This window comes from Balaenoptera ricei, chromosome 10 (genome assembly GCF_028023285.1).
Source record: "Balaenoptera ricei isolate mBalRic1 chromosome 10, mBalRic1.hap2, whole genome shotgun sequence".
In the NCBI taxonomy this organism is placed as follows: Eukaryota; Metazoa; Chordata; class Mammalia; order Artiodactyla; family Balaenopteridae; genus Balaenoptera; species Balaenoptera ricei.
The window spans coordinates 59,752,654-59,768,649 of record NC_082648.1 but is presented as its reverse complement, the minus strand read 5'-3'; the positions used below and the strand labels follow the sequence as shown (position 1 = coordinate 59,768,649).

The 15,996-nt window shown below is 39.2% G+C and overlaps 1 protein-coding gene across 3 annotated transcripts in view; it reads left to right on the top strand.

The window, feature by feature from the left end:
• Positions 1–15,996, top strand: part of PTPRR (protein tyrosine phosphatase receptor type R) — a 254,511-nt gene that overhangs the window by 1,770 nt on the left and 236,745 nt on the right. Inside the window, exon 3 of one of the 3 annotated variants that reach the window (XM_059934694.1) lies at positions 487–715. In XM_059934694.1, the coding sequence (XP_059790677.1) occupies positions 664–715 (52 nt within the window). In that variant the 5' untranslated portion in view covers positions 487–663. Of the gene's footprint in view, positions 1–312; positions 716–14,320; positions 14,372–15,996 lie in introns of those variants that run through there. The other 2 variants (XM_059934696.1, XM_059934695.1) reach the window with 2 other exon arrangements.

Here is a 15,996-nt window from a genome sequence, read left to right as displayed (position 1 = left end):
GCAGGGTGGGTGTAGGGGCTGACACTTTCTTAGGCTCTCTCCTCTGGTTCCTCAGATGGGGCCCTCATCTAGTCCCACCCCCACGTTTTGGACAGATGCTGTATCCCTGACAACCGTCCCAAGATGCTTCCCACCCCCCCCCACCCCCACCCCCCGCCCCGCGGTGGAGCCTGCTCCCCTCGCAGCCGTAGCTAAGACCCGGAAAAGTGGAATTTCACTTTGAAACTCCCGTGCGTGCGGCGCGAGGGCCAGCGCTGGGCATGCTCAGTAGCCGCGGCGCGGCGGGGCTGCTGCTCGCGCTGCGCTGGCCTCGGGCGCCAGGGCTGGCGCGGGAGCGCCCGCCCCCCGACTCCCCGCGCCTTCCCCTCCGCGCCTGCGGAGCTTCCAGAAGGCCGAGCAGTAGCGGCTCCCAGGGCGTCGGCCCCCGCCCTGCGCCGCCCAGCTCTCCGCCGCGTCCTACCCCTCTTCCTCTCCTCCTCTCTTAAGGAGGCAAAGCTGGTGCTTCCTTCTGTGGGCGGCACACACGGCTCTGCCAGCCCGAGCCGAGGACCTGCGAATGAATCCCGGAGACCAGAGGACCATCGGCGGGGGCTCTTTCCAATAACACTTTGCCTGAAGTGGCGTCGTGGCTGAGTTTCTCCTCCACCTCTCAATGCAAACACTATGCGGAGAGCGGTTGGCTTCCCTGCGCTGTGCCTGCTTCTTCACGCTGCAGGTAAGGGGTTGCCGGGCATAGAGCCAGAGATGTGGATGTGATGGGAGAGTGCACATGCTTGAGGACTGTAGGAAAAGCCTGCTTTCGCGAAGAAAGCCTTAGGAAGGCAAAGCAGGACAGTGCTGACAGGAAAGCGGTGAGGGAGTCATGCACCTGTTGGAAGACTGAGGCCGAAAACTTAAAGCTAAAATCAGCTCTTGATTTTTCCTTACCTCGTATGAACATTTTCAGTACGAATAGAGGTTTGCTTGCTCCACCCCTCCCCTCCATGTAGACTCCCAGATTTTGTTTCTAGGCTCTGCACTTGACTGCCAGTTTTTCAGGAGGCAGACAAGACATCCTGCTGGATGTAACCTTTTCTACTGCAGCGGCTTCATCCGTAAGGTCTCTTGGTTTAGCGAGAGCTCACAGGGGTGCCACTGGCTGTAACCTGATGGACCACATCTCCTCCGCAAAGATCGAAATACATGGTTCGCATTAATGATGCCGCTCCAGGCTCCTTTGGCCCCTGCTCTTGTCAGTCGAATTTTCTAAACCAATGAGAGGAGTGAAAGATTTAAAATAAGACCCTCTCTTCTCTTTCAGCATCATGGTCAGGTTGCGAGGGCACTAGACAGAAACCCAATCACAGTTTCAAAGCTGACAACCCCGGGGTCGACACTGTCCCTGGGACAGATTTGATGAGGTCTAGCCAGGAGTGACAGTGAGACTGATTCCCAAATATAAACATATTTGATACCAGTATCACGTTTCGTATGGAAGCAAACCTTAGGAAGTACCTGGGGAATTTTATATGCGATGTTGCTACAGACCCTGCTTTTTGGATACATGCAGCCTCTATGTAATGCAAGGACTTGCTGGACTGAATCCTTTATCATTTTTACACACACGTGAACCAAAATAGAATATGGCAGAGGGATTTTAGGAACCCTACTGCGACAGCAGTTGTCCGTGCAGTATCCCTGTAGCAATCAAGGACTAGGTATTTTCCTAGAGTTTGCCTGTTATATCCAACCACACACATTCATTCATTCTTTCAACCAACATTTATTGAGTATGTACTACATTCCAGGGGTAATGAATAAAAATAATGGTTGCAAAATTACAATTTTTGTGTTATCTTTTAAAAAGAGTGTGGGTGAGTCCTTTTCTGTGTGGGTGATAATGAGAGTGAAATATCGTACTTCCTTATTTCTAGCTAATGCTATTTTAACGTATTGTGAATCTCTTGAACAAGTAGTGTTTAGGGACGTTCAGGCTATAGTTAAGTACCCATGTTAATTGTATAATTATGATGTTATATTGTGGAATTTTCAGTAGTTCTTTGATACCTTTTGAAAACTAGGAAATAGGTATGACTTGGTTATTAAATTATTTGCAAACAGTTATAGTGAATACTTTTATTACCACATACAATTCTTTAATGTTGAAATATAGGATGAAAATATACACATTGGGTTGAGTTTTATTTACATTATTGTTTTATTGTAGCACTGATACAAACATCTATTACCGAAAAAGCCTCACTTCCTGTCAATTTAGCTGATTTAGCTGATCTATGAAAAATTTTAGTGTCGTTATTTTTAAAGCTAATATATAACATTTCTAAAGATAACATTTAATATATCTTGAGTAATTATAACTTAAAAGCTATAAAAGCTATACATAAACTTAAAACTAAGCAGGTGGAAAACATTTCTAAATTTATTGTAGATGAATATTTGGGATGAGGAAATAGAAGACTTTTGTTCATCAAAGGAGAAACCTAGATGTCTGTAGCCCTAGATTATACCTGGAGTTCTGCCAAAAGGGTATATTACCAAAGACAAACCAGTTCAATCCTACTTCGACTTCTTAATTTGCAAAAAAAAAAAAAAAAGATTATTTAATCAATTTGAATTTAATAAGGCAATGCATTGAAGGCTATCTTCAGATTTCAGTTGCAAGATGCTGTATAGAAATTAATCATATTCATATTTAATGTAGTGCTTTTGATAGGTGTTTTTTCACAGCAGATTGCAAGTTTAATATTGTAGTTGTCTTGCCAGTTTCATTATGAATGCATTTTAATTTAAACAGCAATTTGTGGGTCACAAGCTGTCATCAGATTAAAATTCATCACAGTTATCTAAATAACATTGTTAGGACTTTTCATTAGAACTGAGACAAACCAGATTTCTTGATCTCAGCTCCTGTAGATTTAGGTAATAAGAAAATGAGTAAGTGGGAGGGCAAAGATCAAGAAGTCAGTGATTGTCTCTACTTGTTGAATGTCTGATGTGGCCTGTCTTACAGAAGGTTCTCCTCTCAGGAGAGAAGTGAGCTTTATAAAGAAGGGAAGTGAATTCTATAGAGTCAGGCCTCTTTGGCTGAAAAGCTAATTGATCCATTTTGGTTATTCCCAGGGTACCAGCAACTACTTTATACTGGTGGAACTGATGACAGGTTACACCCCTTTTGGGATGGGAGAAATTGGCTGCCAGGATGTGAGTGCTCTTTGTAGCTATAATAGGAACTGTTGACTTCAATAGTCATTCTCCTAATGATAAGTAGCAAACTGTTTTCAACTAGAGCGTCATCTCCAATTATTTGGTCATGATCTCCTGAGTCACTATGCAAAAAAAAAAAAAAAATTTTCTTTTAAAAATTCTGACCAACCCTGAGTTCTGATTGCCTTAACAGTGAAAAGTATTGTATCTGTTTGTAATGTCTGTGGGAACAAAAAGGGGAAGAGGGGGTACAATGCTGTGTAATTAACATCTCTGGGTAAGATAACCTTAACGAATTACTGAGCATGGAGCTTGTTAGAGAACCTGGACTCAACTCTTATCTGTGGCGGCTGATTTTCATAGATGTCCTTAAGGAGAAAAGTGTTAGCTATTGTCCATCTAACTGCTTAGTGTACAGGTGAGAAACCTATGATCCAGTAAATAATAGCTGCTAAAGTGCCAATTAACAGTATAGCCAGGGTAAAAACCTAGGTTTCCAGGCCTGTGATTGCACACTATATAAAATCCTACACTGTTTCTGACAGTTGAGGCCACCATTGAGATAGTGGTGCCAGATTCTTTTTCCCTAACTGTCCCCGTTCTTCTTTTTTTTTTTTTTTTTTTAACATCTTTATTGGAGTATAATTGCTTTACAATGGTGTGTTAGTTTCTGCTTTATAACAAAGTAAATCAGTTATACATATACATATGTTCCCATATCTCTTCCCTCTTGCGTCTCCCTCCCTCCCACCCTCCCTATCCCACCCCTCTAGGTGGTCACAAAGCACCGAGCTGATCTCCCTGTGCTATGCGGCTGCTTCCCACTAGCTACCTATTTTACATTTGGTAGTGTATATATGTCCATGCCACTCTCTCACTTTGTCACAGCTTACCCTTCCCCCTCCCCATATCCTCAAGTCCATTCTCTAGTAGGTCTGTCTTTATTCCCATCTTACCCCTAGGTTCTTCATGACCTTTTTTTTTTTTCCTTAGATTCCATATATATATGTGTTAGCATACTGTATTTGTTTTTCTGTTTCTGACTTACTTCACTCTGTATGACAGACTCTAACTCCATCCACCTCACTACAAATACCTCCATTTCATTTCTTTTTATGGCTAAGTAATATTCCATTGTATATATGTGCCACGTCTTCTTTATCCATTCATCCGATGATGGACACTTAGGTTGCTTCCATGTCCTGGCTATTGTAAATAGAGCTGCAATGAACATTGTGGTACATGACTCTTTTTGAATTATGGTTTTCTCGGGGTATATGCCCAGTAGTGGGATTGCTGGGTCGTATGGTAATTCTATTTTTAGTTTTTTAAGGAACCTCCATACTGTTTTCCATAGTGGCTGTATCAATTTACATTCCCACCAACAGTGCAGGAGGGTTCCCTTTTCTCCACACCCTCTCCAGCATTTATTGTTTGTAGATTTTTTGATGATGGCCATTCTGACCAGTGTGAGATGATATCTCATTGTAGTTTTGATTTGCATTTCTCTAATGATTAGTGATGTTGAGCATTCTTTCATGTGTTTGTTGGCAATCTGTATATCTTCTTTGGAGAAATGTCTATTTAGGTCCTCTGCGCATCCCATTCTTTACCTTTCTGTGAACCAACATAATGTATAAACTTCTGTTGAAAAGACCACTTCAGGAATATCCAAGGAGGCAGCTAAAAGCTACCCAATAATATGGATGGCAAAAATATTATGTGGAAGAGACATAGATAGCTTTTCTTCAGTGTTTCTTCTCTTTCTTTGCCCAAAGAACTATATTCTGTTTCAGGAGATGATATTTATTGGGTAGTATTTTAGTTGCAAAGGAGTGAATGTCTTGGGATATCTTGAAAATTATCATGTGAAAGCTTTCTTTTTCCTATTGAATAGCTAATAAGACATAGAAGCTGATGTCAATGGATTACTCTCTCGTCAAGCTCTGGAAAAGGTTCTTTCAAATTTCTACATTGTTCTTACTATTGGCCTTTCTGGATGGCACAGAGACTACCTTCAGTATATCTTCTGAAGATGCCTCTTCATTTTCAGAGAAGTGCATAGTCAGTTTCTCTAGTCTTCAAGAGGGAAGAGTTCCTATGGGATCAAGAGGATCAGGGAAGTCATTTGCAGAAACACCACCCTCAAAAGAAAGGGTAGATGGATAGGAAAATATGTTTTAAGATGCCTTTTCTCAAAGAAGAGTCCCTTAGAACTCCCGAATTGGTTTTTCCTGTTCAAAATCACTCAACGAAGTCCTTACACTGGCCCAAGTTCTACTCTGTTCTCTCCCCCCATTACCTCTCTGATATCTCTCACTGCTTTCCTCTTTTTTGTCTCTCTCCAGCTACAGTAGTCTCCTTCCTATTCCAAGAAGATGCCAGGCACTTGCCCACCTCCCAAAAAAGTTTTGTTTATTTCTTTGCCTGAACTATCCTTTCTCTGTATTTCCATGGCATAATCCCTCAATTTTAGGTCTTTGCTCAAGGGTTACTTTCTCAGTGAAGCCCTCACTGGCTATCCTAATTAATATTTCATATCCCACCCCCACAAAAACCCTCTGATACCCCTTCCCTGCTTTACTTTTTAAATTAATTTTGTGAAGAATAGTTGATTTACAATGTTGTGTTAATTTCTGCTGTACAGCAAAGTGACTCAGTTATGCATATATATTCTTTCTCATATTCTTTTCCATTCTGGTTTATCACAGGATATTGAATATAGTTCCCTGTGCTATACAGTAGGACCTAGTTGTTTATCCGTTCTATATACAATAGTTTACATCTGCTAATCCCACACTCCCAGTCCTTCCCTCCCCCACCCCTCTCCCCCTTGGCAACCACAAGTCTGTTCTCTATGTCTGTGAATCTGTTTCTGTTTTGTAGATGTGTTCATTTGTGTCGTGTTTAAGATTCCACATATAAGTGATATTATATGGTGTTTGTCTTTCTCTTTCTGACTTACTTCACTTAGTATGGTAATTTCTAGGTCCATCCATGTTGCTGCAAATGGCATTATATCATTCTTTTTTATGGCTGAGTAATATTCCATTGTATATGTATATATACCACATCTTCTTTATCCATTCATCTGTTGATGGGCATTTAGGTTGTTTCCATGTCTTGGCTATTGTAAATAGTGCTGCTCTTGCTTTACTTTTTTTTACCAGAGGTCATTCACCATCTATCATACCAAATATTTTACTTATATATTTTGTTAATGTGGTTCCCCCTCTCCCCATTAAAATATAAGTAACTTGAAGGCAGAGGTATTTGTCTGTTTTGTTTACTGCTGTTTCTACTGCAGATTCTGCCCAGCCTAGCACTGGGGGCGGGGAGTAGTGCCTGGCATAAAACTCCTAAAGATTAAATAAATACATTGAATAAATAAAAACAACACAGTAATATTTCTGGTCCCCTCTTTTTGCATTTAGTTTCTTCTTGGCACTCATGCAAGTCACCTTGTCAGCTTAGCCACTTCCAGCGTGAACTTCAGCAGAGCTCATTTATCCAAAACTCAAGTTGCTCCCCAGGAGTCTCATATGCCCAGGGGACATACCATCTCACACAGACTTTGCTACTTTGGGAATTGACGGGCAACTGGGCGTGAGCTTGAACTACTTATAAACTCAGTGGCAAAGTCCTTCCAACTGATTGCCAGATGCTGTACAGCCCAAATGCCTTGCTGGTTGGCTATACTTTTACTTCTTAGTAAAATGCTTTGTACATATGGGAATGGCTATAGTTATATGAAAGGATTCATACAGCTAATTTACAAGCAGGGTTTAAGGCACTAGGACAAACCTGTCTACTTCTTTGGCATTTGAGGCATAGGTATATGTATACAGTAAGTCCCCTACATATGAACGAGTTCCATTCCGAGAGCATGTTGGTAAGTCCAATTTGTTCGAAAATTCCACAAAGTTAGCCCAGGTACCCAACACAGGTAACACAATCGGCTATAAAGTACTGTACTGAAATAGGTTTATAGTACTGTGCTGTAATAGGTTTATAATACTTTTCACACAAATAATACATTAAAAAACAAACACAAAAAATAAAGAAAACATTTAAAATTTTACAGTACAGTACCTTGAAAAGTACAGTAGTACAATACAACAGCTGGCATACAGGGGCACATTCACATCTTTGAAAGTTCACAACTTGTACCCTTCCTTTGCTGTTTTCGTCCAAAAGGTCACCAAGTCTACTCACCAACTCTTCTCCACTTTCCGTGTCTACATCACTGCCTTGTGCTAGGTCCTTATTTCTCATATAGTATTTCACAATAACCTACCATCAAATCCATCCTTCATAATGATGTCAGAGGTAAAACTTGAAAAAGCATACCCGATCATATTCTTTCTTTGTAAGATTCTCTAATACAGCTATTTCCTTTTCTCTTAGAATAAACCCAAACTTATTAGCATGGGAAAATCTTTTACTAACTCCATCTTTATTTCCTGTCATCATGTTCTGCTTTGCACACTATTATCGTACTAAGAGCAAATTTCTTTTGGTTTGCTATGCCTCTCATCCTTTTCACATACTGTTCTATTTATCTTAAATACCCAACTCTACTTCTTTTTCTAGATAACTTTTTTCTCCAACTTCAAATCTTGGTCATTGCCTACTTTGAGAACCCTTCCTGTGACACCCCACCTCATTCAAGTAGCTTTCCTAGGTTTTCCTTTTAGGCCCTGTATATTTCTCTATTAATGCACTTAACCTGAATATTTAAAAATTTTGAGGACAATAACAGAATTGTAGCTTTTATCTCTATATACCAATAACATAGAACTTGTTATCTAGTACACCATCAATAAATGTTGAATGAATGAATAAACATATCCAGGATGTATTAGACAAAATAAATTATGATTAATTTATATTGACAGATTGTATCTCATTTTGACGATCATAAAGAATAGAATTGACTTTACTACTGCTCTTTCAATCCAATTTACATTTATTGGTTACAAAGAAGTGGAAATGGGGCAGAAAAGCTTTCATTTAAACATAGTCTGTTTAAGGTAAGTTTATGTTCTACAGACGTGATGCTCATTGTAGTGGAGTTGTTTGTTGAACTCCTCCTAGATAGATAGACATTCCTATATGATATTCTAGTACTACTTCAGGATGGGAATGAGATGAATGTCTTTATTTTAAAGAGAGCAAAGAATTAGGTAAGGTACATAGCATGATAGTTTTGCACTAAGGAATGGACCCAGAACCCCTGACTCTGATTACTGATTGGTTATCAGCTACCTTGTAATAACACACATGAGCCACTTACACATTCAAACTCAGGTGGGAGTGTGAGGCAGTGGGTTCGGAGACCAAAAATAATCCAACCCTCCCTTAATTCCCCCAAACAGAAACCAAACCATCACAGAAAATTTCTGAGTATTTGGATCGTTTTATACATTTTTTCTCTCTCTTTATATATAGACAAAATCTTTATAAAACCATAAACAATTTTTATGGGAGCCATGCTTATACCTGAAGAATGGAGACTGGTTTACGAATTATAAAAAGTCACTTTTTATGAGATGATGGGATCACACATCAAAGGCTCATTTATTGCCATTAGTATTAATGATAACATGGATGTTATGTTTCATGGTAAGTTTATTGTTAAATCTCTTAAAAGCTGTCTGTAAAGCCTGATTCAAAAGGTAGAGAAAGCCATTTTCCCCTTTAAAAGACGATTTTGAGAGATCCCACTTGGCCTTGAGTGCATTCTTCATCTTCAAAGTACTTAGACAAATGCTGACACACTTAGAGTAGCACTGATGTTTCCCAACAAAAGGGATTTTAATAGCCTGAAAAAATGTAATGGTAATATATTATTTTAAGATCAAATTTCCTAATGCTTATTAACCAAATAATGTAACTGTATGTGTCTATTATTGAGATACTTGCCACAGAATGACAATTAGCAAATTTATATTATGAATATTAGCACTTTCCATTTAAATAATCTTTTATTCATAATGGCTATCTAGACTTTTCTCATAATCAAATCTCATTTGACTTCAATTTATTAAGATGTTGATATCCATTAAAATTGCAGCCACATGGACCAACAACAAAACAAAACTAACTGTTTACCTGAAGCAGTATGTCTAGATCAATATGTCTAATTGCACTGAAGTAGATGCCAAGTTCATTGGGGACATGAATTATTTTTTGTCTTAGTTCAGACCTGAAGCAATGTACATTTGCTGACTTAAGTGTGCAGATTGGCTTAAGGCAGCCCTAAACTACTGATTCTTTGGAAAAGATCAATAAATGAGCACAGAGTAAGAGTGTCTCACAGTGATTTACTGGCCTGTACAGCAATATGTATAGAATAAGACTCTACAGCTATTTCACTGCAGTAATGATCCAGTTCCAGAAGAAGACTAGAGGGGACATGAAGCAATGCCCATAACTGCACAGAGTCAGCTCCCATCACTGGGGTTACTTTCACTTACCTGGGAAAGATGCTGAATACAAAGTATGCCAAACATCATGATGAGTTAGTTTGAAAGGCCATCAATCCATCAATATAAAGGTGTGGTTTTAAGTTAAAGTAGTTCACCTTCTTGGTCTTGTTGATTCCAGACAGTGTTTTCATTCTCCCTGGAAGAAAATGAAATAGCATAAGCAGAGAAGTAAAAAGAAAATTGAAATAAAGGAGAAAATGCCATATTTTTAGATGACTTTTAGCAGAATAAGGTAGTAGTTAAGAGCATGTGTATTGTGGTCCAGCTCAAATCCAGGCATGATCACTTGCTATCTCTGTAACTTAGGCTAACTTAATCTTTCCAAGTCTCAATTTCCTCTTTTTAAAATGGAGATCAGGTACTATACAATTGTAGGGTTGTTGTGTGTTGAACAGGATAATGTAATGTAAAATAAACTGTGCTGTCTTAGTAAGTGCCATGTAAGTGTTAGGTATTATTTGACTAGGGGTGGGAGAGGTCAGATGCTGAATGGTCAACTAGTATCTTGGAGCAATTTCTCATTCTTTTTGTGTTTGAGCCAATGCTGGAGAAGCATGCATGCCCGAGAGAGATTCTGGATTCAGATCATTTCTTCAATTTGATCTTATCTGCATAGTTTTCCTCTACCTTTGGTGTGAGCCTTACTAAATGTGCAGGTTTGTGATGGACTGTGCAGCTCCAAAACATCCACCTATTGCTTTTGGCCACTGAGAGGCTGGAGAGAGCCTGACCAAGCCTAAGACGTCAGATCTCATTCTCCCAGCCCTTCCTCAATAACCCCCACCAAGCCCCTCAATAAAATAGTTTGACATCCTCCCCCCATCCCAGTTCACCTCTCCCCCAAATCTCTCTGTAATTCCTAAATCTGGATTTTAACTGAAGCTATGAAAATATAATAAAAGGGTCTCCTATCAAGATAAACATTATATTTTATAGGGAAGAAACAAATAGATTTCCTTATAAGAAAAGAAGGAAAATACAAAGGACTATTTCCTAAGTCCCTATGATGTGCTACACTCTATCCCAAGTGCCTTATGTAAGATAATCATCTCACCCTTTAGGATGGAAAGTTTGTTTGAAATGACATGCTTGTACTACAGAAACAGCAAAAATACACTCTAACTCATGTAGCATAGTAAAAATAAAAAAGTTTTAGACTCTGACTGCCTGGGCTTGAATCCCATCTCTGCTGTTTACTATTTAAATTCTCTGTGGGTCCCTTTTCTTATCAGAAAAAAAGGCTAATAACATAGTAACTACCTCGTGAGGTGGTTTAAGGATTTAAAGAGCTAATTCCTAAGGGCCCACAGCATGGGGGCTGGAACACTGAATACATTCAATGGCTAGTAGTTGTAAGAATTATCATATTAGCATGTGAAAACTTTCATTGGTCCTATATTTCAGGTTCCATACTTGAAAAGGAAAAAATGTGCACATTGACTATCAGCCCACTAAAAAGAAAATCACTCTAAAGCCTTCTTTTGTGAAGAGTGCCTGCCATGAAAATCTGATTTTCATGCCTCCATTTAAAAAAATCCTTGTAGAACCTTTGCCTTATAAATTAAAAAATGCTCATAATTAGCAAGTTTGTGTCAGAGGAAATAAATGCTGTTTTCCAAACTGGAGAATCTAAGAGAAAAAAATCCTATAGCCGCCAGAGGCACTGCAATCATGGGCAACCCTCTTCCTGGTAAAGTATCTCTTAGTCTTAGGGTTTGGGTAGGATTTCTAGTATCATCCCTTCTGCTGTCTCACTCTACAAACTATCTGAACTCACAACATCCAACAGGAGTCCAAATATCCCACTTCTACTGCTGAACCCTCTCCGTGTCCACGGACACCTTGAAAACCCTGTGCCTTGCATGGTTTGCATACGCCACTTTGAGAGCCCTGCCCACATACCTTTGGTGTGTGTGTGGCAGGGGAGGGTACAGGCTTCATGAAATCAGAGTTTCCACACATGCATTCTGGGGATCAGGCATCCTGCCTTCGCTAGTGTTAAATTCTGCTGAGTCGACCATAAATTCTCAGTGGGTGCAGAGCCCATGCCTCCAGGCCAGTCCTGCCCTGTGCCTGAAGCAGAGGTGCCTCCGGTCTCCCATACTTCTGCCTGCAATCAGCCCCCACTGCTGGCAACCGCCCACCCCTACCCTTGATGTCTTGACATTCACCCTCTGGAGCCGTGAACTCAGGCTAAACCTCAACCTCCTACTTTCTCCTTCCTCTCCACCCCAATTAAAGTCTGTAGTTCTTGCTTCTCATTGCAGGAGAGGTCTCTCCTCAACTAGCTGTATTTTAGAAGAGATGTGACACACTGATCTACTCCTGATAAAAATAGCTGTTAATTGGATGGTCTTTCCCTAGCCAATGTTCATTTTTTCAAAGACCCATGAGAAAGCAGTACCTTAGACCAGTGGCATTAATTTCAAGTGATGGATGAAGGGACTAGGACAGGATGCAGTAGACGTGTTCACCTGAAAGGCCTACCAAGTGCCCCTCAAGTCCCTAAATGCAGGCAAAGGACACTAGGTCAGGGATCTCTTCAAGTGGCCACTGTGGACCTCCTTCCTTACCCTCCTCTTGCCCTAATATTCGGGGCTTTATGTCTCTGTAGTACCATTGCTATGACAATATTGTAATTTTTTATATGTTCTAATATTCATTTTGCTATATTTTAATATAATTCCCAATCTACTACGAGAATTATTCTTAAAATAGATATTTCTTTTTCTTTGTCCTGCAATGGAGTCAGGCTTTTAAGTCATCTGGAGAACTCTACTATAAAAATGATGGTAATATTTTATAATTCCTGTAACTATTTATAAATAGTAATATTTTAACTGTTTGCATAACAATGAGGCATAAAAATTAGACTTTACAAATGTACTTGGTGCTTCATCATTCAGTAAGTGCATTTGGAATGCAATTCCTATGATTTCTGCAAAGGCTAGTGTTTCTCAGCTTTATAACCATATGATCATTTTTCCCCACTTCTGCATTTCCCCAGAGGGCATATCTTGACAAAGGTCTCCTCTTAATGGCTGTGAAGTTTAAGAGATAGTAGCATTCGCTCCTGTCAACCTCTCCTCCAGGCATCCTCCAACTCAGTTCTTCAGGAACTGGGGCGCATCTGACTGCTTCTGTCTGAGCCAACATAAGTCTCACTCAGCAGGGTCCGAGGCCAGTGGTCTTAACCCATTTCTTCTTTATGACTTACGTCTAGTCACACTGCCCCAAAAGGTGCTGTCCTAATTGTATTATGTTTCACTCTGTAATACATTTATCAGATGAAATATAATGCTATTAAAGCTGGGCAAAACCCAGGAAACATGAAACCCTTTCATGTAATTTTGCCACCAGCGCATGGCAGACACAGATTTTTCCATTCTGTGACCCCCAGATAGAGTTCTCCACTGTGCAGCTCAACTTTGGATGGAAGAGATAAATAGGAATAATTGAGGGTCACCCACAGTAGTTACAGTGGGCTGTAAGTGGTCGTAGGAGCCACATTTTCTAATGGAATATTTGAGGAAATGTGAAGGAGTGTTTATATCAAAGAACATGCAGGAAGAGTTTACAAGATGCCTTAATTAAAATCATTCCTTATTCTTGTAGGATTCAGGGCCTTTCCTACTTGGAGAAGAATAGAGGCAGCTCTATAAAAATAAGACTAGTTACTTTGGTGTTGGTTTCTTATTTTTATTTTAGATATACTAGATACATCACTGGCCAAACATGTGAAGCATTTAAATAGTATCAGAAAAAGATGCAGAGCTTCCCCACGGGATTATATTTTCGCATCCTAGAGACCAGTGCATAGACTAGATTTTAGGAAAAACATTTCTGGAGGGAGGTGTTCTTTCAATAACAAGCTCTTTTTTGGAGGGCCCATGATTGTTTACAATTTTCATAAATATAATTCAATTAAAATTCGTATTTGTTATCTTTTAGAAACACATTTCATTTTATTTTACTTTTTATGACAGAACTACTGGCCTAAAGATGTACTTTTTTTTGTCAAATTGGTTGTTTGGTGTCAGGACACAAGACAAATGTGTACACATATAAATATATGCATACATACATATAACGTATGTTGTAAGAACATAACTAAGACACACAAACTGAATTTTACAAAATTAGCTTTATATACAGACAGAGCCGTAGTGGAGTCTTTCAAAACACTGATATAATTTGCTATTAAGATTAGTAGGAGTGAGCACATGTTATACCTGGGAGGTTATTCTAACAGACCTCAGTTGTCACATCTTGGGATGGCTATAATGTTCACCAGGAAGATTCAGTGTTGGTACTGTGGGTGCTACTAACTGGAGATTAGTGCCGTGGTGACCTCATGGATTAGCATTACCAATAGAATTATAGAATAACTGGAAGAGTAGTTTTAATATTAGCCTCCTTACATCCAAGGATAGTGCTTCTGGAAATCCCTGCTCCTTTAAGTTCCCAAAGGGTCCTATATTGTACTTATGGAAAAACTTAAATCTCTTTGGAAAAAATCAGCACCACGTGAATGTAACTGAATTGAGGCTCTCTTTTACTGAAGTACGTTTCTAATCTGGTTGTAGATCTACAAGAACCACCTTCACTTTCTGATGAGAAAACTGAGGCTTAGAGCGGTTGAGGACACATGCTCAAGTTCACATAGATGAGAGGGGGTGGGTATTGAAGCAACAATCTAGGTCCCTTATTTCTTATTCCATTGCTTTTTTTAAAAAGTATGTTTCTTTCCTTTCTCAGTACTATTAATTGGCATTTCTAAGTAAACTTCCACTGGTACTTGTGTATTTTTAACTTTTCCTGAGAGGCATTTACAAATCAAATGAGAACCTTGTCATTTCTCGTGTAGAAATTCCCAAGGGACTTCCTTGATGTTATCCATTTATATCTCCTTTCTAGAGAAGAAAGTGCTGGCAATCCTTGAAAAACAGTGATTGTCCTTTTACAAAATAATCAGAGAACAAAGTTGCCCTTTTTTGATTGTTCACTCTTTCAAGTCTCTTTGGTGACCACTGTTTTGTCCTTTTGTTCCTTTCACAAGTCACTAACACTGATTTAAACACCTGAAATACAAGGATTTATTCTGAGAGGGTGTATGCAAGGCCATTCTACCTTGTGCATCTAGGAATTACCAACATTGAATTTGAAATAATGAATCATGATGTATTCAAATTTAACATTGTAATTTTATACATTTCTCTTTCCTTTGTTGAAGATCTCTTTAGAGATTATCAAGGTCATATCCAGAATGAAGTTTCAATTGTGGAATTTTATGAACATCAAAACTGGTTATTCTCATGTAAATGTTCCTCCTATGATAAACGTTACTTTTATTTTAAATGCAGATAAGTATCTTTGAAAAGCTATTCACTAAACATTCTGTGAGAGACGCTCTGTCCCTTAGAAGTGGAGAAAATTGTCACTGAGCTCTCAGTGAAGATGAGGAATCCTACTATACATCTTATATCAACTTTCTCTCTCATTCTTTACAAGAACTGTTTCAATCCTTCTCCGTTCTCCTGGAACCTCCAGTCTTTCTTACCTCGTCCTCTCTCTTATGATTCATTCCCTTCTGCACAGAGAAGATAGAAGCCATCAGAAGAAAACTTGCTCAACTTCCACCACCAAACCCATTAACATCCTTCATCTTCCCGCCTCTCCCTTATCCCCATATTAAAATGGAAGAAATACCTCCCTGCAATCCAAACTTCATCCCCTTGCCTGTGCTCTGGATCCCACCTCCTTAAATCTTCTGGGGGAGCTCAGTCTGCAGATTATCCATATGCTTTCTCCTATATTTTCAACCACTTCTTCTCAACTAGCTCCTTCCCTTTAAGCATTGAATGTACTCAGATCTCTTCTATCTTGAAAAAAAATCCCTCAACCCTCCTTCCCTTCCTCATAACACACTGTGATTGTCGTATCACACCCAAGCTGGTTGCAAAAGTTGTCATATGTGTTGTTTCTCATTTATCTCCCACTTGATCCTCAATCCAATTAAATCTAGCTTTCTCCTACACACAGACACTGAAACTACTTTCTATACATTTATCAATCATTTGTTAATGAGATAGATTTATATTTAGTGATGAAAAAAGATGTTTTGATACAGTTTTGAATGAAAGAAGTAGCTTACAAAACATAACATAGCATAATCTATAGACTTTTTCGGTGTATATAGTTCTATGAATTTTATCACGTATATAGATTCATGTAATCACAATACAGAAAAGTTCAATCGCCCCAAAAAACTCCTTAATGCAATCTCCCTGCTCCTCAACCG